Source organism: Mandrillus leucophaeus, unplaced genomic scaffold (assembly GCF_000951045.1).
Source record: "Mandrillus leucophaeus isolate KB7577 unplaced genomic scaffold, Mleu.le_1.0 Scaffold729, whole genome shotgun sequence".
Lineage (NCBI taxonomy): Eukaryota > Metazoa > Chordata > Mammalia > Primates > Cercopithecidae > Mandrillus > Mandrillus leucophaeus.
In genome coordinates, this window is record NW_012107908.1 from 883,094 (window position 1) to 910,330 (window position 27,237).

The 27,237-nt window shown below is 47.0% G+C and overlaps 1 protein-coding gene across 1 annotated transcript in view; it reads right to left on the minus strand.

The window, feature by feature from the left end:
- The window catches only part of DENND1A (DENN/MADD domain containing 1A), a 497,378-nt gene that overhangs the window by 61,642 nt on the left and 408,499 nt on the right, over nt 1-27,237 (minus strand). The window contains exons 13-17 of the mRNA XM_011965500.1: nt 15,588-15,692; nt 15,140-15,227; nt 12,539-12,579; nt 10,067-10,138; nt 8,474-8,530 (exon numbers count right to left, since the gene is read on the minus strand). Of these exons, the coding sequence (XP_011820890.1) occupies nt 8,474-8,530; nt 10,067-10,138; nt 12,539-12,579; nt 15,140-15,227; nt 15,588-15,692 (363 nt within the window). The remainder of the gene's footprint in view (nt 1-8,473; nt 8,531-10,066; nt 10,139-12,538; nt 12,580-15,139; nt 15,228-15,587; nt 15,693-27,237) is intronic.

Here is a 27,237-nt window from a genome sequence, read left to right on the forward strand (position 1 = left end):
CCTCCACCACCAATATTTGACCTCACACATCTAGCTGCCTACCAGCTGGCCTCCTTTCCTAAGGAATCAAGGCTGCCTGTAGAGGCCAGACCTGAGGAATCTGTACTGCTTGGTAAACAACAAAGGGAGATGATGACCTCTTGGCTTTACAGGGAGGGCTTGGATCAAGTGGCCCACGTTTGATCAGCCAGTCTCAGCCAGGCTGAGGTTCAGTGATGAAAGAGGTTGTCGATGGCTAAACAGAAACAGCTCTTTTGGAAAGGAGCTGTCCAAAGGTGCTCAGGTCAAGTGGAAAAAGACAGGGAGGGGTTCCATCTGTGCTAGAAAACAACAATGGGCAAAAGGGGCATTTTGGATCCAGGTGAAGATCCTACAGGATAGATATGAGAGAGTGAATAAGGTCAAACATGAACAAATTCACTTTTGGTTCAGGTAAAATTTTATGCATGGGTGTGTGTGCCTGTTTGTGTTTGGCTGAAAAAAAAAATGAAGCTGCAAAGTAATATGGTAAGAAAATACTGGTATTAATAGAAAACTCTAAGGTAATAGCTATTTAGAAAAAAAAGAACAATTCACGTAGTAGTTTTGGAAAAAGTGTCTTAGTTCACGATAGTTTTGTTTTTCCCATTAACTAGTTGTCTAATCTTTCCAATTCACTCAACGTCTCTGCACCTATTGCCTTAGTTTTGCAATGGGAGACTACCACCTGCTTGGCAAACGTCAAAGCTACTGGGAGAACGGGTGAAATGAGATATGAGGAAGCTTTGAAAAATGTCACAGCACTGTGCAAATTGAACCTCAATTTGCAAAACGGAGAGAGCGCCTGCTAAAAAGCAGAGCTTCCCTGTGTGGACGGCCCACCCCTGCGCTCTTCCAGACCCTTGACCTTCATTCTCACACTTAGTTCCCACAATGATCACAAGGTAAATGGGATTATCCTGCTTTTATAGGTGAAGAAATAGGGCTCAGAAGGGGTAACTTACCCAAGCTACATAGTTAGAAGGTAGAGGAGCCCAGAGCTATGGGCGTCCTGGCGCTTTTATGCCACATCAACCCGTAACGACAGCACAAGTGAAGGTATTCTGAATTGAGTTGCTGCTCAACAAGTCCTCAGATGTAATCTCCTCGGAAGCCCCTGGTTACACTGATCATAGGCTGCCATGCTTAGCGCTATCTTACTTTTGTATATCTATCAACTGTAAGTTCATTGGGGTCTGGGTTCTCTAATGTAGAGCCTTGAATCTAGCACATGCTCCAAATAAAGCTTTGTAAAGTGGAGTTAAACATTTGGAAGGGAAATGTGTCCAATACACAAATGTACCTGTGTGTCAAAAAGCAGTGCTGCACCTTCATTTATTAGAAGATCCAAAGACGCAAAAGGTTTCTTATAAAGTCCTGTGGTGCAGGCTACCAATTTATTAGTCTCTTTACTATTTCCTCCACCTGAAGAAGGACAACAGCTTCCTCTCAGGATGCCACAGGCAGCAGAATAGGAGGAGCCCAAGTCAAGAAAGAAATAGAGGCTGGGTATGGAGGCTCACGCCGGTAATCCCAGCACTTTAGGAGGTCAAGGTGGAAGGATCACAGGAGTTTGAGACCAGCTTGGGCAACATGGGGAAACCCCATAATCTACAAAAAAATATAAAAATTAGCTGGATGCGGTAGTGTATGCCTGAATTCCCAGCTGCTTGGGAGGCTGAAATGGGAGGATCACCAGAGCCTGGGGAGGTTGAGGCTGCAGTGAGCCATGATCAAGCCACTGCACTCCAGCCTGGGCAACAGAGTGAGACCCTGTCTCAAGGGGGGGAAAAAAAAAAAGGAAGGGGGCATTCAAATTCTCTGTTCTATCTCCTGGTAGAGATCTTACACATAGTAGGGAGCTAATGACAGCAACTTTTGATTCCCATGAGTAAAGAAACTGTAGCCTAAGAACTAATGTAGCTGTCAGCAAAGGGCTTGGGAAACAGATACTCTCAAACCCTTCTTGTGGGAATATAAATTGGCAATTTATATGAAAAACCTAAAAGATGTACATGCCCTTTGGCCCACTGCTCCCATTTTTAGAAATTTATCCTAAGGAAATAATAAGAATTTCTTCTAAGTCTTGCCTATGTGGATATTCGCCTAGAAAAAATTGGAACTCATGTAAGGGTCCAACAATGGGAATATTAAAAAATGCATGTATGTCCATCAGATAAAATCTGATGTAATCATTTAAAATAATGACATGTGGGCCTGGTGTAGTAATCCTAGCACTTTGGGAGGCCAAGGTGGGCAGATCGCTTGAGGTCAGGAGTTTGAGACCAGTCTGGCCAACATGGTGAAACCCTATCTCTACCAAAAATACAAAAATTAGCCAGGCGTGGTGGCAGACGCCTGTAATCCCAGCTATTTGGGAGGCTGAGGCAAGACAATCGCATGAACCAGGGAGGCAGAGGTTGCAGTGAGATGAGATCGTGCCACTGTACTCCAGCCTAGGCAACAGAGTAAAACTCCGTCTCAAAAAATAAAACAAAACAAAATAAAATAAAGACATGTTGAAGAAATATTTAGTGGTCTGGGAAATGCCCAGGATATAGTACATGAAAATGCAGGTTATAAAATGAGATTATTTTTTGTTCCTCTGTTTCACTGAGTTTTCCTCAATAAACATGTATTTTGTTTGAAACAGGAAAAAACCCGACCTTCTAAATGTCATTTTTAAAAAGCAGAAACAAGAAGCTAGCAGGAGGGTTAAACCTGCTCCTTCCCGAAGGGTCACACAGGAGGAAGACGCCAGACAGAGCTACAGATCAGGGGCCACCACAGGGTGGCAAATCTCTTCCTGGAGCCCCAAGGCTCAGCTCAGAGTTACGGGGGTCCTGCCAGTTCCTGTCCCTCGGTAAAGCAAGGCAGTCAGAAAGTCATTGTATTCCTATCATTTTTCCTTGAGCGTTTACTGGAATCAGAAGCCATGACTATGCTCTAACCTCCAGCCCTCTGCGGAGAAGGCAGGCACAGCATACGGTCTCTGGACATGAGTCTCCATGAGAAATCGGGGAGGCGAGGACCCAGGGTCTCAGAAGACTAGAGGACAAAGAGGGTTCTGGGTGGCCTTGGGTAGGGGCCGGGGTGGGAGCCGAGGAAAGGACTTACGAGCCAGCGATGAGAGAGTAGAGCCCCGGGCCCAGGGAGGCAGACAGCAGGGCCTGCTGTGGCCCAGCGGCCAGGGCATTCCACCCCTGGGCTGCCCCCAGGCAAGGAGGTGGAAGGTTTGAAAGGTCTGAAATGTTTTAACCAAGGGAGTGACTTGGTCAGTGCTGGGTCCTACACAGATTCCTCTGGTGGTTGTATGGACAACCTCAAGGGACTGGTCTCCAGATGTGCGTGCATGGGTATTTGGGCAGACTGGCTGTTCCAGATGTGGGACATAAGAAGACAGAGAGGGCCAGATGCAGTGGCTCATGCCTGTAATCCCAGCACGTTGGGAGGCCGAGGCGGGCGGATCACCTAAGGTCAGGAGTTCGAGACCAGCCTGGCCAGCATGGCAAAACCCCGTCTCTACAAAAAATACAAAAATTAGCCAGGTGCAGTGGCTGCCTGTAATCCCAGCTACTCGGGTGACTGAGGCAGGAGAATCACTTGAACCTGGGAGGTGGAGGTTGTGGTGAGCTGAGATCACACCACTGCACTCCAGCCTGAGCAACAGAGTAAGACCCCATCTCAAATACAAACAAACAAAAGACAGACAAAAGGGAAACTCTCAATTATTCAGTGGCTACTAAGTGTTGCTATTTCAACACATTATCTCTTCCACTCCTTCCAACGATCCAGCAAAAACCTGTATTTCCTCTAGTTAACAGATGAGAAAAACTAGGTTCAGAGAGGTCTCGTAACTTACCCAACGTCACACGGTTAATATCCTACACAACCAGCACTGAGCCCAGCTTGCCTGCCTCAGAAGCCCAAACACCGTATCACCATGTGGGGGAGTTGAGAGGCCCCTATGGGCAGAGGCCTTCCCGTCTGACTCACGCTGCGGGTGTGAGAACTCCCGTCTCCATTTACAGACTCGTGCCGCACCCTTCTTTTCCCAGGCCACCTCACAGCACAGCAAATGCAAATTAAAATATGAATATTGATATCAAAATAGTAACCAAAGTTGGAATTTCTGTGATTGAGGCTGCAGTGTATTTTAATGTGTCGGGAGACAGGGAGCTGACAGTTGTGTGATAAGGTGTGAAAACGTCTCTTCTACCAGAGTCTACCTAGCTCGCCCTGCCCCACGCATGCTTACTCACTCCCTTCAATGGGAACAGTTTGGCCAGAAATTCAAGCCTCTGTGAAAGCAACTGTGAATTTGCTCCTTTCAATCACAGAGACTCTAAATCAACAAGCTCGATTTGTCTTTTAAAGATCAAAGATTTGTAATCCCAGCACTTTGAGAGGCCCAGGAGGGAGGATTGCTTGAGCCCAGGAGTTTGAGACCAGTATGGGCGACACAGCAAAACTCTGTCCCTAAAAGAAATTAGCCAGGCATGGTGGTGCATGCCTGTTGTCCTAGCTACTCTGGAGGCTAAGGCGGGAGGATCCCTTGAGCCTGGGAGGTCAAGGCTGCAGTGATTGTGCCACTGCACTGGGAGACAGAGTGAGACCCTGTTTCAAAACAAAGAAAAACAAAACAAAACAAAATAAAACAAAACAAAACAAAAAAAAAAAGAAGAGAAGAGGATCAAAGATTCAGAAACTTTACAAAGGGCTGTGAAATGGGCCCATTTGGCTAAATCATTTTGATACCGAAGAAAAAAGAGAAAAATTTCAGGGGTTCCTCAATAGGCAAAAGAGGACATCCCTATGTGGCTGTCTTAACATTGCCTGCAGGTGAGGAGAAATGTACTTGCGGCCACTGCTTTTAAAGCGGGGCATTCTCATGCCAGCCCTGCACGGTGCTGCAGGGGAAGGCAGTTTGTTGACAGTCACGAGCCATCCAGGAGGCATTCTACTGGCAGGCAGACACTCCAGATGAAAGCACTACACTCATCCTTAGAAAGCAATGGCGGGGTAGCATCTTTGCCATCTCTTCTTTTTCCTAATTTTGAGCAAGTCAGACTTCAAAGGAGGCCAAGCTATAGAAGAACCTGATCACCTTGCTCCATTTATCTAGAGAAATATGTTATCCATCCTTCTTTTTTTGTTGTTGGGTTGAAGCAGAGCAGGTATGGAGAAAAGCCACACCATTGGACCTATTAACAATTATTTGCCAATGGTCATACGGATATCCTGAAAGCTCCGATTTCAAATGCTTTGAAAATCTGCAGCACAAATGAACAAGGGATGGAGAAGGGGCCCTGCTCAGTCATATTAGAGATGGACCCTCCACACACCATGGTGACCTCTCCACAGGTCGGCCCCACATTTTCTATTTGCAATTCAAACCCAAGGCGAGGGTGAAGAGGGCAAGCTTGGGTTCTTGATTATATCTGCAAGGTCACCATTGCTATGCAGAGTTAGAGGAGGCCAGGTGGCAACCCAGCACATTTGAAAATTGGATCTTTGTTGGAAACTGCCTCAATTTCATGGCAGAAACCAAACTTGAGATGTCTATATTAGAGGCATCTGGGGAGCCACGAGGTACATTCGTTGCCAGATAAAGGGGAGGAGGGAAAGGGGAGAAGGACAAAAAAACCAAGGAAATATTTTCTACGGCTATGTGAGAGGTCAGGTGCAGCCAGATCCTACATTAGCTCAAAAAAGGGCGCTGGAGAGTGCTGGAGCCCCAAGTCCCGTAGATGCGAACAATGCTAGAGTTTCAATGACAAAATAGCTCTCTTCCAAGAACAACTGCAAAATACCAAGTCTGTGGAAATCTGTACGACCGAAGGGGGGAAAAGTGAAAATTGAAAAGGGTGCACTAATAGATCTGTCAACAGTCCAATGGTGACAAGCCACATTTCTATAAAATGCCTTCACCGTTTGTGTCACCTGAAATGTACTGACACTCTCTATAGAACATTATCTCCTGAAGCTATTCTTGAAAAGACTGGCAGGGGGAAGGGAAGGGGAGGGAGACATCTGCTTTAGATACTACCAAGGAACGGAAAGGGAGAGAGGGTGGAAGGAAAGTGATCTAGACTGTTTAAACAAACCTTTGAACAACCACATTAAAAAAATCTGAGCTTAACTGGTTATTTGCAGAAATGTTACTTATCATAAGAAGGGGATTTTCCTAAGGCCAGAGGCTTGCACATACAAGCAGGGAGGTAAGGTGATGTCTGTAGCTTAATGGTCTGCAGAGAGTGGATCTGACCAATGAGGGCGCATGGGGCCTTTGCCTGAGGAGGGGCCCCTTTCTTTGCTTACTTCAGGGGATATTCTAATACCAAGCAGAGCCTACGATCCAGGCATCAAGGAGGGAAAACTCCCCATTCCCTGCCACTCCGTTTTATGTCTGCAATCCAATTCGGCTACATGCAACTGGGATGGGAGATAAAAAGGTATATTTAGGGACTTAAATAACATCCAAGTAAAGAATGCCACCTGCCAGTCTCTGGCAGGGTGCAAACAGACTACAGTTTAAGGTCTATCTGGATTTACATTACAGAGCTTTTATTTCAGGATGTGAATCTCAGCTGTTAAAAATCCACTCTCAGCCGAAACTAAGAATTTAAATGCTTAGTCAGAGCAAATTATTTTCCAATTAAAAGAAAGGAATCAATTCCTTCGACCCTTTCAAGTTAATTAGAGGTCCTTTCTGACTTCAGAAAATTAAAACTGCTTTCAATTTTTTAAAAACTGCAGAGCTAGACAAAGGGCCTTATTAGAGTGGTACGTTTGGGGGCATAGGGATAATGAAGTAGGTGATCCCAAACATCTTTTGGAAAACAACACACTTGTTTGAGGAAGGCAGTGTGCAATGCAACAGCAGTAAGAGCACACAGCCACCAGATGTCAATGGAGCTGGAATCCAATTCTGGCTCTGCTAGGCTCAGGGTGGCCCTGGGCAAATGACTTCACCTCTGAACTGTGGTCTGTTTACTCACGAAATGGGAACAATACTTCACAGTGCTGTTCTGAGGACTAAGTGTGAAAGCTCCTAGCCTGGACCACCCTTAAGAGGAGCTTAAAGAAGTGTGGCAACAGGCCAGGCACGGTGGCTCACACCTGTAATCCCAGCACTTTGGGAGGCCGAGGCAGGCGGATCACGAGGTGAGGAGATCGAGACCATCCTGGCCAACATGGTGAAACCCCGCCTCTACTAAAAATACAAAAATTAGCCAGGTGTGGTGGCGTGTGCCTGTAGTCCCAGTTACTTCGGAGGCTGAGGCACTCCAGCATGGCAACACAGTGAGACTCCGTCTCAAAAAAAAAAAAAAAACCCCCCAAAAAAGGTGGCAACAATAATAATGATGATGATGCCATTCATAATAATATAAAAAAGCCTTCCCTGTTATAGTAACCTTACTGTCTTAAGTCTAGAAATTCAATCTGGGGGCATAAAAAGGAATGAATTAATGGCATTTGCAGCAACCTGGATGGGATTGGAGACTCTTATTCTAAGTGAAGTAACTCAGGAATGGAAAACCAAACATCATATGTTCTCACTCATAAGTGGGAGCTAAGCTATGAGGATGCAAAGGCATAAGAATGACACAATAGACTTTGGGGACTCAAGGAAAGGCTGGGAAGGGGGTGACGGATAAAAGACTACAAATTGGGTTCAGTGTATACTGCTCAGGTGATGGGTGCACCAAAATCTCACAAATCATAGCTAAAGAACTTACTCATGTATCCAAATACCACCTGTTCCCCCAAAAGCCTATGGAAATAAAAAAATTAAAATAAAATAAAATACAAAAAAAAATGTCAGATTAAAAAAAGAAAGAAAAAAAAAGAGATTCGGGCTGGGGAAATCTTAGCTAGGACATAGCTGGGTGAAGACAATCAGAGCACTCCCCTCCACACTCAGAGTCTCAACAGTGCCCACTGGGTTACGCTCACTTGGTCCCCCAGGGCGAGGTAAGCCCACAGCATTCTGCTCAGCCCCACCCCTTGTGCTGTGTCTGGGCGGTGGCCATGTGCATGCTGGACCCTGGCAATCATTCCCCAGAGATGCTCCTTGGTTTTGGTTACAACCGGCCCTAGGGCAGAGGTCGGCCATAGGGGGTGGGCGGATGCCAGATGGGAACACCAAGCCAATTTCTACAGACGCCTGTGAACCCAGGCCTGGTGGGGTGGGCAAGGGACAGCCCGACAGTGGTAACTCTGAACTTGCTCGCCTTTGTGGGTTTAAGCCAGAGTCTTAATGTTATTTGAAGACAGTTTTTTGTCTGTGAATATTTATAACAGTGTGAAAACTCCCGGACAGCTGGTAATGCATTTTGAAGTGTGTTAACAACACTGTATCAAACAGCCCTCTATTGATCCCCTCATACTTTTTTGTGGCCATGCATTTCATACATGGTGCTTATACATTTTGAATAAGAACTTCAAGTACCTTTTGCTTCAAGCGGTTTTTCACCTCTTTTATTCCCATTTTTGCATGATCTTTTGCCTGCATGAAAAATTAATTTAAGTTAAGATTCCCTTTCTGTTTCCAGCAGGGACTATGCTTGATTTCAGTCCGTCGAGAATCACCTTCTCTGATTACTAGAAAAAGGAAGGAAAAATGGGATCATCAAGTCGAAAACATAATGGCTATGAAAACAAATATAACAGCAAAAGGTTAAAAAAAAAAAAAAAAACCCTGAAGAGGCTGCAGAGATTTTATTTTCTGCATTTTGATGGCACAGATTTTTTTTTTCTTTCCCTCCCAAAGCCCTTCTTTTGCTCTCTATAATTATTTATCTCAGCAGCCTGGTGACAGCTACCAGTAAGAGTACAGCAGCCGTGTTTCTGGCTGGAAGATTCAGAATATCCATTCTATTTCACCAGGGCACGGCCCCAGGACCGATTTTCTGCCCAGGCTGAATGGCTGGAACAGACACATTGCTGGGTTTCTAAAGTGCCATTTCCTAAATCTCATTTTGGCAGACACCCTGGCTTTGATTTCAGGTCATTTTAGACCTGTGTGGTTCTGCTGGCAGCCACCCACCCTGCTAAAATAACCACAGTTTAAGCACAGAGAGGACTAACACAATTAAAAATGGAAATAAAATAAAACCACCCCGCTTCAGTGGCTCACGGTCAAATTAGCAAGCAGGAGAAGTCACAAGAAAAAATACTCGATGCTTGTGAAAGACGGAGCGCCGGGAACAGATGTGCTCTCCTGTTTTCACTCGGCTGTGGACACGAGTCTTACAAATAATGCATTTCCTATAGGGCAGTGATCAGAGAGATGATGAAGAATTTGGGATAAAAATTAAGTGGTGTATGCCACCACAAACACTCTTCAGTAACCTGCAAAGGAGCTGCTTTATTTTGACCCAATAATGGGGATGCCTGCAGGAAGGCTTTGCCAGACACCAGATAGACCATGCTTCTGGGTCTCAGAAACAGAGGCAGGGTGCAGCCACCTAGTCTGCATTTTAAAAGCTAAAACCAGTAGCCTCCCATTTCTCTACTGTGGCAAATGTGAGCACCAACACTATAAATCAAAAATGTCACTGAACCGGTTATAATAATCTGCTAAATAATTTGAAGAATATTGAGACCTTCAGGAAAGAGCTCGGCAGCCTGAGTCATCTCTGCAACAGAGGACCAGGTATACTTAAGAGTCTCATCGCTTGGCTAGGTGCAGCAGCTCATGCTGGTAATCCCAGCACTTTGGGAGGCCAAGGCAGGAGGATTGTTTGAGCCCAGGAGTTCAAGAACAGCCTGGGTAACATACTGAGACATGGCTGTCTTAAAAAAAAAAAAAAGCCAGGTGTGGTGGTGCACACCTGTAGTTCCTGGTGTACTGGGGAGGCTGAGGTGGGAGGATTGCTTGGGCCCTGGAGGTCAAGGCTGCAGTGAGCTGTGATCGCACCACTGCACTCCAGCCTGGGCAACAGAGCAAGACCCTGTCTCAAAAATAAGTAAATAAATAAAGAGTCTCATCATGCTAAGGGACTGATCTGTTTTGGCTCCTGAGAGCAAGACCAGTACTTACGAACTTGTAGACAGTCTTCATGGCCGGGTTTGCTTTAGTCTTTACAGTATTCAGAATTGCTCCACTTCCTTTCTATAATAAAAATGTCAATTAGCAATTTGGGCTGAAGACAGAGTCATCCAACACCAACAAAGAGTGCTTCTCTTCAATCAGGCTAAGCAACATTTCAAAGGTATGTAAATGCACATCGAGAAAGAGGCCTGGATGATAGCTGGTCCCAGCCAGTCAGTTATGGTCCTGGCGGAAGGGCTCTGGGTGGGAGCTGTGGCTGGGTGGGTGTGTGTGGACTGGGGATGAGGAGTGTGAATTGGCGGAGGGGGACTCTAGACTCAGTGCTCTGCTTGGCACCTGTTCCCTGGCTGGAGGGAACTGCATCACAGGCTGCCTAAGGCAAGGGCTTCCCTATGGGCATCTGTGGCTTTTCAAGACATTCTAGTTACCACGGATGACACTCAGGTAAGTTTAATAACCATGGACTCCACAGCTGACACCAAGCCGGGGCAGAAAGAGGGGCCCTGATCAGCCAGGATCGTTGGGAAATACGTTGCCCTCACCGTGCAACTTCCTTTTCTTGCCTTGGTTTTCTGTGTTGTTTTTTTATATCTCTCTGGTAGGCTGCCTTCCTTAACATCTAAATCTTGAGAAAAGGAAAGAATGAATAGCCACAAATGTTCACCATGGCTTTAGTTAAATCCGACACAGCAATTACTCGCTCACTTTCTTTAGGAGCAAAAGTGGGAGGAAGGAGGAGGGAAGGCCCTCCCGCTCCGAAAGGAGGCAGTGGAGGGACCTGAAGTGCACAGGGCACGTTTTCATAGCTGTCCGTGAATCCGTTTCTCAGTCTCATCCCTGCAGACACGTCGTGAGGGTTCTGAAGGCACCAGGCCGAGGGAGGCCTGGTCTCTGCCTTCCAAAACCTCCAGTTGGAGAGGTGGGACAGCACAGTAAATAATTACAACAGCAGGTGATGATGGCTCTAATGGCTGTGTGCACAGGGAGCATGGAGACTTGGAAGATCAGGGAAGGCCTTGGAGGATGAAACACTGGACTTGGTCCATGAAGGATAAATAGGAGTTGATGTAGGAGATGGGAGGAGAACATTCTAGGGACAGGAAATAGCACATAAAAGAAAATCCTGAAGCTGAAAAGCCATGGCGTATGCTGTAACAAGTGGCTCCCGTACTGCACCATGACACACTCCCATGAGTGTATCATCAGAGAAGCAGTAAGTGAGGCTGGGAGGCCAGGTGAGGCCAGCTCGTGAAGGGCCCGGAATGCCAGGCTAAGGGGTCTACACTATGGAGCATTTTTAATCACATTCATCACAGAATCAGGTCTGTGGTGGTTTAAAAAAACTGATTCGGATGGAGAGAGGCTGGAACCAGTGGGTACCTAAGAGAATAAGACATAGTAATGTAATTATTGGTCTTAACATTTAGCAAAATTTTTGGTAACTGCCCACATTAGAAATTTTGAGCTTTAGTTAAAAACATTACAATTTGACCTAGAAAGCATTCTGTGTTGTAGGACAATGGGAAATTTTCACCCACTCATTTATTCCATACTGCTTTCCAAAATTACTCAGTATCCCATTTAAATGGTCCTTTGGAGTATTGAAACTCCCTTTATCAATCAATCAACAAGTCCTTATTACTCCTCTCTGATTTGCCAAGTGCTGTGTTTGGCCATACAAGAGGAACAAAGGAAGTCTTTCATGAAGGAATTGCTTACTCTCCGCCAACTGCAGCCACTTCCAAGGGACTTGCCTGGCAGCAGTGCACTGACGCATTAGCAGGAGGGAACACTTATCACTTGATGCTGGAGTTGCCTGCTTTGTGCCCGCCTCCCCAGCAAGACAGGGAGCTCCCCCAGGGCAGGGCCTGTACCCTGCTCCCTGCTGCATCCCTAGTACTCAGCATGGTGCCTGGCACACAGTAGGCCTTCAGGACACCTCAATTATAAACTGATGGAAGGGAAAGTCAGTATTTCGAATTCTTTAGGGGCTTCAGAAGCCCTGTGCCCCTGGCTTCTGACACATCAAGATACTTCACGACAACGGTCAACCTCCCAGTGATGTGTTCTCCATCTTCCCAGGAGCCTTTGCCGTGAAAGAGGTTACACAGCAGCAAGAGGGCACATTTCTGGTTTGCCTGTGATTGTGACAATTGCTCTGGCCCTAGAAGGAGACCCCCCAAATGCTCTAAAACAGCAACATTCCATTCAGTTTTCCTTGGCTGGCTTCCTGCAGAGGAGGAAGCCTCTCATGTCTTTTTCTGACCCCACCAAGTGATGGCTTTGGACAATCCCACCCTTCTGGCCTCCATCTGGCATGAGAAGAGCCTAGCTTTACAAAGGCATCTCCAGCAGAGAGAATGGAGGGCTTCGGGATGGAAGGGGAAGTACAGGGAAGCGGAAGGCTGCCAGGAAGCTAAGGCGGGAGTCCAGGGGGCTCAGAATTGGGTGCATGCTTACCCGGACGGTGGAGAGCCACTGATGGTACAGTTTGTCACTGCCTGGGGAAACAGAAGTCAGAGAAGCTGTTACTTAAAGAGGTGATTTGTCCTTGGGAGTCCTTGAAATTGCTTTTTTGTTTTTTGAGACGGAGTCTCACGCTGTCGCCCACACTGGAGTGCACTGGTGCGATCTCAGCTCCTGGGTTCAAGCAATTCTCCTGCCTCAGTCTCCCGGATTACAGGGGCCCGCCACCACACCTGGCTAATTTTTGTATTTTTAGTAGAGACGGGGTTTCACCATGTTGGCCAGGCCGGTCTCGAACTCCTGACCTCAAGTGATCCACCCGCCTTGGCCTCCCAAAGTGCTGGGATTACAGGCATGAGCCAGCACAACTGGCCGAAATTGCTTTCTGCATTCAGGACTTGGGGATCCCTGTGGAGGGTCCCACATCCTGTTCTTAAAGGAGGCGGCAGCGAGCCACTGCCACAGGTTTCCCTCTCAAACAGAGCCGATCACGCAGTGCCCTGACTGCAAACTCAGCCACCACCCCGCTGCCTGCTGGCTGGAGGTCAGGCTCCGAGGCCGCCCCGCCACTCTCATCCAGTTGTGCCTCGTGAGCTCTCCATCCTGTGCTGCTGTGACGCTGCATCACCTTACGTCCCACCACAGGGAACTACTTAAGGGACCACAGGGTCTGTAAGCCAGCATCCTCGCAGGCCTCCAGGCCCTTGCAAATACAGCTCCCTTGCCTAGTCACCACGCCCTACTCTCTCTGCTTAGTAAACGTGGCAGGCAGCTCAGATGTGATGTCCTCTGCAAGCTTCTTCCTCTGAACAGCCCTCTGGAATAGCTAACAGCCACTGAGACATCCATATTCTGGGAAGTACTCTAAGGGGCACTACAGCAGGGACCCCCAGGGCTGTGTGTCCCATTGAAAGGACCCTGCTGGACACACACTGAAACCTCAGAGAGTGAGACGGAAAGAAAACAGAGGTGTTGGGAAACTCCGTTCATTTTAAATGGTGGGTCTTAATCCACTGAATAAGTGAACTCAGTTTAGCAACACCTAGAGCCTGTTCTCCTGGAACTCACATGCAACCATTAGAACACAACTCTAGCCTGGCCTCCTTTGTTAAGCCCTCACATCACACAGTGAGGATTAACAGAGCCCTATTCTAACTGCACCGAAATCTGTTTCTACTCCTTTTCCTGCACTGGTTTAATTTCTGTTTGTCTTTAGTCATGCATTTCTCTCTCCTACCGAACACTTCTTGAGGGCAGAACTGGGTCCTCTGCTTTTTACTCCATGGGGCTCTGGACATAGCAGGTGTTCAGGAAATGCTTATCAGCGACTGGCTATTGCTGTTCGTAGACTTCATGGTGATTTTCTTAACTGTGCTTTCCACACAGCACAGGCTGGAAGGGCCTGCAACGTTTATAGGTGGACACTGTGCCTTGCTCTGTGAGCTTAAAAACTGCCAGTTGGATTATCACAGTAGTCCAGAATAGACACACACCCAGCAATAAAAGGGGTATGTGTCTATTCTGGACGACCACCAGCCAGCCGCATGGGTGTTATTCTGCATCTGGTTTTGCCTTCGCTGCCAAAGACTGAGGCAATGGGATTTGGAACGGTCAGATTGGCATTCAGGAGGCCGACTCAGCCACCAACACCTCTCTGGGCCTCAGATACCTCCTCTGAAAAATGAGAAGACAAGCCCTCCAGTTCTTCAGATCTACACAGACCAGGCACTCAGCAATAATTTGTCATATTTTAAAGAAACAGGGCTGGGTGTGGTGGCTCACGCCTGTAATCCCAGCACTTTGAGAGGCTGAGGTGGGTGGATCACCTGAGGTCAGGAGTTTGAGACCAGCCTGATCAACATGGTGAAACCCTGTCTCTACTAAAAATACAAAAATTAGCTGGGCATGGTGACACATGCCTGTAATCCCGGCTACTCGGGAAGCTGAGGCAGGAGAATCACTTGAACCTGAGAGGCGGAGGTTGCAGCAGTGAGCGGAGATCATGCCACTGCACCCCAGCCAGGATAACAGAGCAAGAATCTGTCTCAAAAAAAAAAAAAAAAGAAAAGAAAAGAAAAAGGAAAAAAAAAAAGCTTACTGTACACGGTCCCCATGCCAGGGACTGTCCTGGATGACTGTACAAATCTTCCCTCATATACTCTGATTTAATCTCAAAAGGAATCCTGTGAGGTAGGACATGGTACTCTCAGGGCATGGATAGGAACTTTAGCTAAAGGAGGGGAAATGACTCACCCAGGGTCTCGCAGCTTGTGAGGAGACAGAGTCCTGACTTGAATCTAGGCCTCCTAACTGAATACTGCATGTGCTTCCCAGTGGACCACGCTGGCCACTACTTTAACTAGACTTTGTCTACACAGGGGAAGCAACTGACCCTAGGCTGGGGGATTTCATATGGGCCAGTGTGCACTTTGTCAGAAAACGAAGAGGAATTCTTCAAACATTTCAAGGCCAAGCTTGAAATCAGTCTCTTCCTAAGCCCCAGTAAAGGAAAAGCAAGTCACTGCCACTCCTTGTCAAATATGCCCTATACGATGGCAGCCTGCAGCCCCGGAAGGAAAATGAGATGCTTCTCACCAGCATACTCGCCCATGTTGATTTCCTCTTCAAAAACATCACTGAAACCTTCGCCGGAATTGAGAAGATCTAATCGACCATCAATAAACTATAGAAAGAAAGAAAGAACAAAAGCACAACAGTTCTTACGAAGAAAAGGGGGAAAAACCATTCAGCTGGGCACCTACTGTATCCAAGGTAGGAGTTTTCTAAAAGTAAGGTTCAACAGGCAAGTTTCTTTCTAAAATACTGGCTGCATGTTTATGATAACTTGGAAAACCACATGGCAGATCTGCAAAGGATCTGTCTGGTCAGTGACTGCCCTCTTCACCCAATCCCCCTCCCCTGAGCCTCTTTTGCCTGGGGCCTGAGTCCCATCCATGCCTGTGGCCCCAGTGCTTAGAGTGGAGACAGCCGCAGAAATCCCCGCCAGGGAGCCAGACCCAGGCCAGACCAAGGAGGGTGGCACCTGCTTGAAGAGCTGTAGCTGCGTGGCGTTCTGCAGGAACTGCCTCATGGCTCCGGAGCGGTAGTGGGACACGAAGGCTTCCTCACAGAAAGTGATCGGCTCCTCCTGGGAAGTGCAGAGGGGAGACGAGGGTCATTGGCATAGTGTAAGAGCCATCAGTTCTGAAATTCCTATATGCAGAGCTTCCCCATCTGCTATTTTTTTTTCTTTTCCTTTTTTTTTTTTGAGATGGAGTGTCACTCTGTCATCTAGACTGGAGTGCAGTGGCGCTATCTCAGCTCAGTGCAACCTCTGCCTCCCAAGTTCAAGCCATTCTCTTGCCTCAGCCTCCCGGGTAGCTGGGATTACAGGTGCCCCCAACCATTAGTGGCTAATTTTTGTAGTTTTAGTAGAGATGGGGTTTTACCATGTTGGTCAGGCTGGTCTCAAACTCCTGAACTCAAGTGATCCACCTACCTTGGCCTCCCAAAGTGCTGGGATTATAGGTGTGAGCCACTCTGCCTGGCCCCCATCTGCTAACTTTTCTAACCCTCATGAGTGCAGTAGCTATTATCAAGGAATTCATTTCCTTTATGGATGAGGAAGCTGTTTCAGAGAGGAAGAGTCATCCTGCAAAGTCACAGAGAGGGTGGGCGGCAGAGCAGGAACCAACAGTCAGATTCTACACCCCATCTCCCCTTCCATACCCCAAGGGCTATTTAGGGAGACATGCCCTCCTATGTGAAGATTTCCAAACTTTTCCCTTTTAGCAGCAGAACCCTTTATTCAGATAGGATTTTATGCAGAAGCAGCCCTGCTAGGCCGGGCGCGGTGGCTCAGGCCTATAATCCCAGCTCTTTGGGAGGCCGAGGCAGGTGGATCACCTGAGGTCGGGAGTTTGAGACCAGCCTGACCATCATGGAGAAACCCTGTCTCTACTAAAATTACAAAATTAGTGGGGCATGCTGGCTCATGCCTGTAATCCCAGCTACTCGGGGGCTGAGGCAGAATTGCTTAAACCCAGGAGGCGGAGGTTGCGGTGAGCTGAGATCACGCCATTGCACTCCGGCCTGGGCAACAAGAGCGAAACTCTGTCTCAAACAAAACAAAACAAACCCCAAAATGAGCTGAGCCGAGTGTATTGGCAGGCGTCTGTAAGCCCAGCTACTCGGGAGGCTGAGGAAAGAGAATCGCTTGAACCTGGGAGGCAGATGTTACAGTGAAATGACATGGCGCCATTGCACTCCAGCCTGGGCAACAGAGACTCCATCTCAAAAAAAGAAAAAAAAAAAGTTACATAGAAGGAACCCTGTTACCTGAGCTCCATAATGCAGAGCTCAGCTGCTCTGGAGAACCTGGGCGTACAGCAGGGGTGGTGGCTGGGTTCTCCAGGCTTAGCCACCTTCTCACCCCCCTACATTGCAGGCGTCTTTGCAGTCCCTAGGCCACTGGCTGTGGGACATACTTTGAAGACCATTTACACAGTGATCCTAACCAATAGCGAACTGAAATTTTAAAATAATTATTTTAAAGAACAGGGATGATAAAAAATAAAATATACTATCCAATCGATTTTGTGCTTACGCTGTTTGATAAGCAAGTTTGCTTTTACCAAACCATATTTTATGAGTCAAGACGACGATACCCTGAGTTAAAAAAAAAAATCCTATCCGTATAGAGTTAACACCTTAATCTTTCTTTGAACACGTCTGGAGCGCTTATCTACACAGACAAGTCTTTAATTTCAGCGGTGTATTCTCAATTCTGAGAGATCAGACTTTCAGATCTTGAGCTGAATTAAGGGTAACACCCCACCCCCCAGCCTTGGTAGCAAACACAGAGATGTTTGAAGCTCCACTTTTATCCTATTTTAATGAGTTGCATGAGTGTTAAATTTACTGTCGAGCTTCTGTAAGTTCTAAGAGTTCTTCCTGCTTAAATCTAGCCAATATTAACTCAGAAACTGGGCAGACTTACTGCACAAGGGCTGTGAAGATGACCCAAAAATATTAGGGTAAGGAGAATATTTATTTTTATACAGTTGCACCCTACCTAATTTTACAAATGATCTGAGGCAGCTTATATGAGCATCTAAAACAACAAAGAAAAACATCAGGGCTGCAAAATACACAGATACATAAAAAGTATTTATTTGGGAAAAAAGTAGCTGGGTGTGTAGGTCCTATGTGGCTTCTAAGTTAAGTTACAAAATTAGCTCTGAACTTCCTGGCTGCCGGAGCGAGAAGGAAAACAATGTAAACTTTACTTTGTGTACAAGAAAAAAACAAAACAAAACAAAAACCCACACTAGTTCCTTGGGAAAAATAGCTTTATGTTCCATTTATTACGTTGGCATGGGTTTATATCTTCCTTGCTCAATAGCCAAGAAACCAGCTAGTGATAACTAACAGAAGCCCAGCTAGAATTCCATTCCTGTGGCTTGGAAGTTTTGTTCTCACTCTTGGGACCAGAGCAGGGCAATTAATTCTCTCTCCAGGTGATCTCATCCATGCACCCAGCATCACTCATACACTGATGACTCCTGACAAATCCTGGCAGCTCAGACACCTTTCCGAAGCTCTATACCCATCCATCTCAGCCTCCACCTGATGGCCCACTGGCGTCTCAAACTCAAAATAGCCTGAAACTTCCAATTACTATCCCATCAAGACTGTGCCCCAAATCTATTTTTGTTTTTTTCTTAACTGTCATTTTCCACGGTTACCCACAGTGGACCTATCAGACTTCCTAACTCCTTCCTATTTTACCTGAGAATTGTCTCACGCTCACTCCTGGCTTTCCATCTCACTACCTTGGCGCACGCCTGGACAGGCTTAAACCATGGTGGAGGTTTAACTCCATGCTCCTCTCCTGTTTCATCCCTCCCATTCTACTCCAACTCTTCTGGCTAGAGTGCTTTCTAAAATGCAAACCAGACCACATCACTATCCTATTCAGGAACTCTGCACAGATGTTACCTTTGTGTGATTATCTGACGAATGTCTCTTTTTCCCACTAGACTATGTGCGTCACACAGGCCGGAATGGTGTCTGTTTTGTTCAGCACTATGCGCCTAGCAACATGTGTGGCACACACAAGGGCCCAATGTGGGTGAAGAAAGGGAGAGCTCCTTAACCAGCAAACGCACCCTCCCGAAGCTGACCCTGGCTTCCTTTCCTAGAGTCCTTCTGTGTCACTTTGCCTCTGGCCTTCCACATACCTCATGCTCCAAACACATCCCACGATCACACGCCACATCCTTCCTTCCCCACCTTCTTCTTTGCTTTTGCCAGTTCTATTCCTCCTTGGACTGTCCTCCTGACACATGCAGGCCTCTGTGTGGCAGTCACTCATCCCTGCTTGTTGCTCCCAGTGCCGCGTGCACTCCTGGGCGCTGGGATAGTCTTCACTGGTAACCCCTCTCACCAGGAGCTCAAGGGGCCAGAGGTTGAACTCATCTCTATAGGCCCCAAGTAGAGCCCAGCCCCTAATTAGAAGCTCAGGGATGTTGGTTAAAGAAGCACGAAATGAGTTGAACCCTGCTTCCAGCCACAGGAGCCTTGTGGTCTCAGTATGTCTCTGACACTGCTTGGCCTGATAGTAAAGAGGTCTCAGAGCACAATGCCAGGCAAGTGCCACCCGTGCACAGGGAGTTGAGCTGCTCCAAGGAAATGCTCACTGAAGTTGTTGGCATTCACTCCTGGAGCTTTGGCCCAGGGTTGCCAGGAAGAAGTCTGCTGAGGGCCCAATACATTCAAGAGAGTTTGCAACCAGATTCGTAGAGGAGGGTAGCCTGAGACAGAATTTAGCTGCAGGAGAGCAGAAAGAATCTCACCTTTGGGGAGACACAAACATGTTGGGCCTGTTGTGTACTCATGGGAGGTGATATCCCCTGAACCAGATGTCTGTGCCCTAAAAATGCAACAGGACATGACACGGAAGGGAAAGATCAGGGGAAATGCGACAAGGGGCTTTTTCTGAAAAGAGCTTAAAGAACAGCATCAGATGCGTGAGTTAGACATGGGAAGAAGGTCTACCACACGATATAGTGTTACCAGAGTGGGGTGGGGTGAGGGCAATGGGTCCACAGGGTCCAAGGAGGAAAAGGCAAATCCTCCCAGGGCAGCAGGTCAGAAAACATGATAAGTGGACACTTCACCTGGGCCTGGAAGGGTGAATAGGAGTTAGGTGAGCAAATCCTCTCTCTTCAGGGCCCAACTCTTCTATCTTAATCCTGCCACAAGGCAGTGACGTTGTCACCCAGAACCGTGCATAAAGGTCTGCATGGCACCAGGCACAGGGCTCTTTTCCCTGGAGCAACTCACCTTGTAAGACAAAGGCAATAATCACAGTTTAACTCTATGTGAGGCACAGTGCTATGCACTTCACAACTCTTTTGAACATTCTGGAAACTTTTATGCAGTCAAAATTACACTCAAATTTTACAGAGGAATAACTGAGGTAAAGACATCTGCCCAGGTGACAGGATTCAGACATTGCAGAGTCAGGGTTAAAAGCTAGTGGTCTCCCAAGCCCAGGTGTGCAGCATGCATGTGGTCTACTGCAGGCCTGGCTCCTCCCTGCGGCCTCAGTCCTAACTGCTTGCCCTCAGACCTCCCTGGACAGGAGAGTTCTCTTTAAAATTGGAACCCTGGCCGGGCGTGGTGGCTCATGTCTGTATTCCCAGCACTTCCGGAGGCAGAGGCGGGCAGATCACCTGAGGTCAGGAGTTCGAGACCAGCTTGATCAACATGGTGAAACCCTGTCTCTACTGAAAATACAAATATTAGCTGGGCGTGCTGACGGGCACCTGTAATCCCAGCTACTTGGGAGGCTGAGGCAGGAGAATCGCTTGAACTCCGGAGGCGGAGGTTGCAGTGAGCCGAGATCACGCCATTGCACTCTAGCCTGGGCAACAAGAGCAAAACTTCATCTCAAAAAATAAAAACAAACAAAAAAATTGGATCCCTTTAGGTTCTCCTGGACACACAAAGCACCAGCCCTTCAGAGACACACAGCTCCTGGGAGTAAACAAGCCGCTGTGAAGGTTCTTTCTGCCACAGGCCCAAGGCGAGGTGCCAAGCCACTCCCACCAGCTCGTCCACCTGCGTCCTGCAAGTAGAAATGGCAGCCCCCACTCCACTGTGCACGGAGAAGAGTAAGGAAAGGTGTCTCGTTATTCTCGCCTTTGTAAGAAGTGCTGATTTAGTTCTCCTACGAGGCTGATTAAGCCCTTTGTCTTCTTAGGTGACACTCTAGGCGCTGGGGCTACTGGCTGATAGCAATGTTAATTCAGGGAATTCAGGCCGTGAGTGTTCAAGCTTAGATCACATTAGCAGAGTTTTCCAAGTATGACCTGAAGGACAGTAAAACACAGCTGCTTAACCCTGTCAAGAACTTTGCTAGAAAAAGACAAATTTTACTCCTGGATTATCTTCTTGACATATGGAATCCATTGGACACACTATCATTAAGAGCTGAATCCTTGTTAACAGGTAAAATTGGTGATTTCAAAGGTTTTTGATACTTCCAGAAATAAATGACTCTATCCAGAGCATTGCTGATATTTTTACTGGCATAAAAATAAAATCTCTCATCAGATTTTTCAGCAAGTTTCCTTGTTCTGAAGACCCATAGAGTATTACATTCTTCCTTTACTGATTTAATTTTTATCAAAATTCTATGTGCACATTTATGAGATTCTTATGAGAAATGGAAAGAATCTCAGACCTCGTTATGGACCTTGCTTAACATTTAAAAGAGTTAATGTCGGCCAGGAGTGGTAGTTCACGCCTGTAATCCTGGCACTTTTGGAGGCTGAGGCGGGTGGATCACCTGATGTCAGGAGTTCAAGACCAGTCTGGCCAACATGGTAAAACTCCGTCTCTACAAAAATACAAAAATTAGCAAGGCATAATGGCAGGTGCCTGTAATCCCAACTACTCGGGAGGCTGAGGCAGGAGAATTGCTTGAACCCGGGAGGCAGAGGTTGCAGCGAGCCGAGATCATACCATTGCACTCCAGCCTGGGTGACAGAGCGAGACTCTATCTCAAACAAATAAAAAATTAAGAAAAAAAAGAGCTGATGCCTGCTGGGCTTCATACCTAGGTGATGGATTGATAGGTATAGCAAACCACCGTGGCACATGCTTACCTGTGTAACAAACCTCCACATCCTGCACTTGTACCCCAGAACTTAAAAACAATAAAATATAAATTAAAATTAAGAAAACCCATAATTTTGGAAGATCCATCCATACACTCAAACATTTTTAAAGCACTGACTATGTTTTAGGCTCTGTGTTAGGGGAATGCAAACATGAATAAAATAGAGTTGCTACAAATAGTAATAACTGAATGAGGGATGAAAAGTGGATGAAAATACAGATAACGTAAGAATGGCAGAACATTATGTTCACAGCAGCTCTACTCACAACAGCCAAAGATGGAAGCCACCCAAGGCTTCATCTGTGGATAAACAAAATGTGGCATAGACACACAATGGAATATTATTCAGCCCTAAAAAGTAAGAGATCTGATACATGCTATAACATAAAGGAACCTTGAAGACATTACGCGAAGTGAAATAAGCCAGTTGCAAACAGATCAACACTGCGTGGTTCCTCTTGTATGGGGTACCTAGGGTAGTCAAACTCACAGAAACAGAAACAATGGTGTGTGCCGGGAGCTGGGGCAGGGAGAAGGGTGAGTTTTTAAATGGGTATTGAGTTTCGGTTTCGCCAGACCAAAAAACGTCTGGAGATGGAACAATGTGAATGTACTTAATGCCACTAAACTATGCACTTAAAAATAGTTAAGATGGCAAATTTTAAGTATATTTAAGGACACATTAAAATTTTTAATTAAAACTTTTTTTTAACTTAAAAAAATAGAATGGAATATTTATAGCAGTGGAAGCTGGGAGATGGGTTCATTGACTTTGTGTAAGTTTGAAATTTTCCATAATAAAAAGTTAAAAAGGCCGGGTACAGTGGCTCACGCCTGTAATCCCAGCACTTTGGGAGGCCGAGGCAGCAAATTGTCAGGAGTTTGAGACCAGCCTGGCCAACATGACAAAAACCCATTTCTACTAAAAATACACGCAAAAAATTAGCCGGGCGTGGTGACACACACCTGTAATCCCAGCTACTCGAGAGGCTGAGGCAGGAGAATCGCTTGAACCAGGGAGGCGGAGGTTGCAGTGAGCCAAGATTGCGTCACTGCCCTCCAGCCTGGTGACAGAGCAAGACTCCGTCTCAAAAAAAAAAAAAAAAAAAAAAGTTGAAAAGAAAAGCTCCTGTTATCAAGGAATCCTGTCTAGCTCAGGGAGCAAATAACAACAGTACAGTGTGACAGCTAGCACACCAGAGGGCTGGCTTTTTTTTTTTTTTTTTTGCAGAGACGTCTTTATGGAAACTTAAAACTCTGTTTCTATTTGATCCATTTAGATGACACGACATGGTGGAGTGAGAATGTGTCCTGGGTGGAAAGACCTGCATTTGAACCTTGACTCTGACTGTACTAGCTGTGTGCTCTTACGTGACTAACTTGTCCCTCCTCATCTGTGACAATTATATAATACCAACCTACCTCACAGGGTTGCTTTGAAGATTAAAACAGATGATAACAAATAGATTCTTCCACAATAGACTTTCAACAAATAACTGTTTCCCCTGAGGGTGGAGACTGGGTCTTACCAGGGCTGGCAACATAATATGCAAGACCAAATATAAAATAAATATGTAGGAAAAAAGTGCTGTTAAAATATAGAAGTGCCGAACTAAAATATAAACCTTTTTTCTTTTATGGTGTCTTTTTAAAACTTATCACGATGCTTTTAAATTTACTATTTAATGTCATTCTAAGGAAAAATAAAAATGTAAATTATATTTGCATGGACTTTGTCATTTAGCTTGGCCTTGTGCAATGCCAGTTTTAAATGCTAACTCATATGCAGAATTGTATTTTATAGCTTGTGCATGCATTTGTATTTTGTTCTTATTAGACAGTGGAAACACCATACGAAACTAACTCCATTGTTTTTATTTTGCTTTTTATTTAAAAAAATTTTTTTAGAGACAGTGTCTCGCTCTGTTGCCCAGGCTGGAGTGCAGCGGCACAATTTCAGTTCACTGCAAGCTCTGCCTTCCGGGTTCACACCATTCTCCTGCCTCAGCCTCTGGAGTAGCTGGGACTACAGGCGCCCGCCACCACGCCTGGCTAATTTTTGTATTTTTAGTAGAGACGTGGTTTCACCGTGTTAGACAGGATAGTCTCCATCTCCCGACCTCGTGATCCGCCCGCCTAAGCCTCCCAAAGTGCTGGGATTACAAGCATGAGCCACTGTGTCTGCCTTTTTTTTTTTTTTTTTTTTGAGACGGAGTCTACCTCTTTCTCCCAGGCAAGACAGCAGCAATGTGATCTCGGCTCACTGCAACCTCTGCCTCCTGGGTTCAAGCGATTATCCTGCCTCAGCCTCCTGAGTGCCTGGGATTACAGGCGCCTGCCACCACACCTGGCTAATTTTTGCATTTTTCATAGAGATGGGTTTCCACCATGTTGGTCAGGCTGGTCTCAAACTCCTGACCTCAAGTGATCTGCCTGCCTTGGCCTCCCAAAGTGTTGGATGACAGGCATTGAGCCACCACACCCGGCCTATTTCACTTCTTGCTATCTGCACATTCTCTATCTATCTCCAGTTTACTGATGAGAAAGGAAAAGGAACCATGGTTGTTTTATCTTTTCCTTTCCTTCTATGTCATCATTTTCGGGATAAATGATTGGCTAAGTACAAAGTAACAAAAATAAGAAATATTATAGGTTTCCTTGGTCATTCATATTTCTTAGAACATCACAGGCCGAGTGGGGAGGATCTCTTGAGCCCAGGAGTTTGAGACCAGCCTGGGCAACACAGAGAGACCCCGTCTAGATGCCATCTCTTAAAAAAAAAATTAGCTGGGTGTGGGTGGTGGCTCAAGCCTGTTATGCCAGCTACTCAGGACACTGAGGCAGGAAGAAGTCTTAAGCCCAGGGCGTCCAGGCCGCAGTGAGCCAAGATCACACCACTGCACTCCAGCCTGGGTGACAGAGCAAGACCTTGTCTCAGAAAAAATACAAACCAAAAAACCAAAAACAAAACAAAAAAATATTATTGCCTTCTCTCTGTATTTGAAGCAAGTTCTGGTTCTAATGGGAAGCGTGGCCTCTTGGGGCTGTCGGACATGGAATGTTTACTTTATGAGCACTTAGAGTCCTGCTGAATGTCCCCACATCCTGGGTCCACTGGAATTTGGTGCTGCGGGCACTGGAAAGCTGTATGGGGTTGGGATGGCGAGGCCCCATGGAGACACATGTTCTGTGCATGTCTCCATTGCTAATGTCCTTACTCTACTGTCCCATTTATAAAACACCAGTTCCGGCCAGGTGCAGTGGCTCATGCCTGTAATCCCAGCACTTTTGGGAGGGTGAGGTGGGTGGATCACCAGGTCAAGAGATGGAGACCATCCTGGTCAACATGGTGAAACCCCATCTCTACTAAAAATACAAAAAATTAGCTGGGCGTGGTGGCGGATGCCTGTAATCCCAACTACACTCAGGAGGCTGAGACAGGAGAATCGCTTGAAATCAGAAGGCAGAGGTTGCAGTGAGCCGAGATCGTGCCCCCGCACTCCAGCCTGGGCAACACGAGCGAAACTCCGTCTCAAAAAACCAAAACAAACAACAAAACCCCACACAAGTTCAAAGGTAAAAATGTTAGGAACTTCAGGATGGTGACAGCAGAGCATTAAGCCAAGCCTGGGGCCCCGTGTGACTGCATAGGTCCATGCAGGTGGGGCCAGCCTGGCTCCTGAGCATGACACTCAAGGCTCTAAGTGACCTTCTCCAGCTGCCTTTCTTGCGATGACACCCTGTCCACCTCACTCGCACACACATCTCCTCCTCCAGAGGTCCTGGACTGTCCACCACGCCCTGGGCATTCTGTGTACTCTCACTCCTGACTGCCTTCTTCATGGTACCTCCTTGGGAAAACCTTACTTGAACCCTTCAGATGAAGAGGACCCCATTTCCCCCTCAGTGTCTCCACCTGTGCCCAGGAGGACTGTCCCCATCACGCTACAAGTTCCTAGAAGGCAGGGTCTGATTCAAGGTCACTCCGAGAAGCAGCAGATTGGGGGGGTGGGGCACACAGCTGGGTTCCAGTCTCAGCTTCTTGCTGCCCCTGGTGCCACTCTGGGGAAGTGACTATACCTCTTAGATCTCACCCTTATCACTTGTAATGTGGGGAGAGCTACCTGCCTCTGGGGACTGCTGGGGGATTAAGCAGGGATGAATGAGATGGTGGAGGTTCACAGTTCTCATCCTTGGCTATGCACCAGAATGACCTGGGTTACTTTAATCCCCAATGCTAGAGTCACAGATTTTGAAATTCCCCAACGGACTCCAGTGCAGTTAAGGCTGGACAACCCCTGGTGCAGGTGAAAGTGACCAGCACAGAGCCTGGACCCACTTGACAAGTCTTTTTAAAAACTTAAGCATAAAGCAAGTTAGGGGATTTGGCCCCATTTCTCACCAGCAGTCCCATCTCAGTTGCATTTTGTTTAAATGCCTCCAAATTCCCTACTGGGGCCTCAGCATCCCTCCCAGAGCTGGGAGAACGCTGTCCTGGTTTGAGGGCTTCTTCTTACAGGGTCAGCTGTGGCAGCTGCCAAGGAGCCAGGGTGAGGTCCCAGCCAATACAGAAAAGGCTAGTGTGGTGTCTGGCCTAAAGAATGCCAAGACCTTGTTTACCAGAAGGTTGGGAGAGTGGGGCCAGCAGGCTTAGATGACAATGACTTCAGGTTAGCCAGACGCTGGCATGAGTGTGGGGAGAAGGCAGCCAATGTCTGCTGAGCTCCTGTTTGGGACCACATGACCTGCATCCTTCACTCACCAAATCCCCGCCAGAAGGGAGATCTTCCGAAATGATTTCCACTTCATGGATAAGGAAGGGATGCCCACACAGGTGAAGTGCATTGCCTGTGGTCCCAGGGCTCAAGGTCTAATGACCCCCGAGCCCACACACACTCCTTCCCCACCCTCAGAGGGCCTGGGTTACCAGGGATCCCAGGACCACCAAGTGGACTTGGGAAGGTAGGTCATTGCATGGCCACAGTCAGATGACTCTGGCTGGGCTGGGCCATGCCACATTTTGGGGTGACAGGACCAAGGCAGCTTTCTGAACCATTTGCACAGCGGCCGAGGCACGTCAGAAACAGACTCCCAGCCTGGGCCCTGTCACTATAACAAGCCCTAAACAAAGAATCAATGTCTCATCGTGAAGCCAGCTCACTGTTCAGATGATTTAAGTTAGGGGAAATGTGGGTGTCAGCCCAGAGCTACTCTGATGATTTGCAGGGGCAGGCATGGCCGGGCTGCCGGTATTTGCCCATTCTGGCCAGCCGCTCTGGTATTGACAGAAGCCCCTTGCTAGATTACAGTAAAGACATTCAAATCACAGGCGTGTCGGCCCACGCTTCGGCTCCTCTGTGCCAGCAGCCCCTTCCTTCTGCATTAACCGAGACAAACAGGGAGAAGTCAGGAAATTCTGATTAGCGCAGGAATGGCAGATGAGCTGGGAGGCCTGTGGAAGATGAGGAGACACAATGAAGGTGGTCTTCATGCATACTAGCGT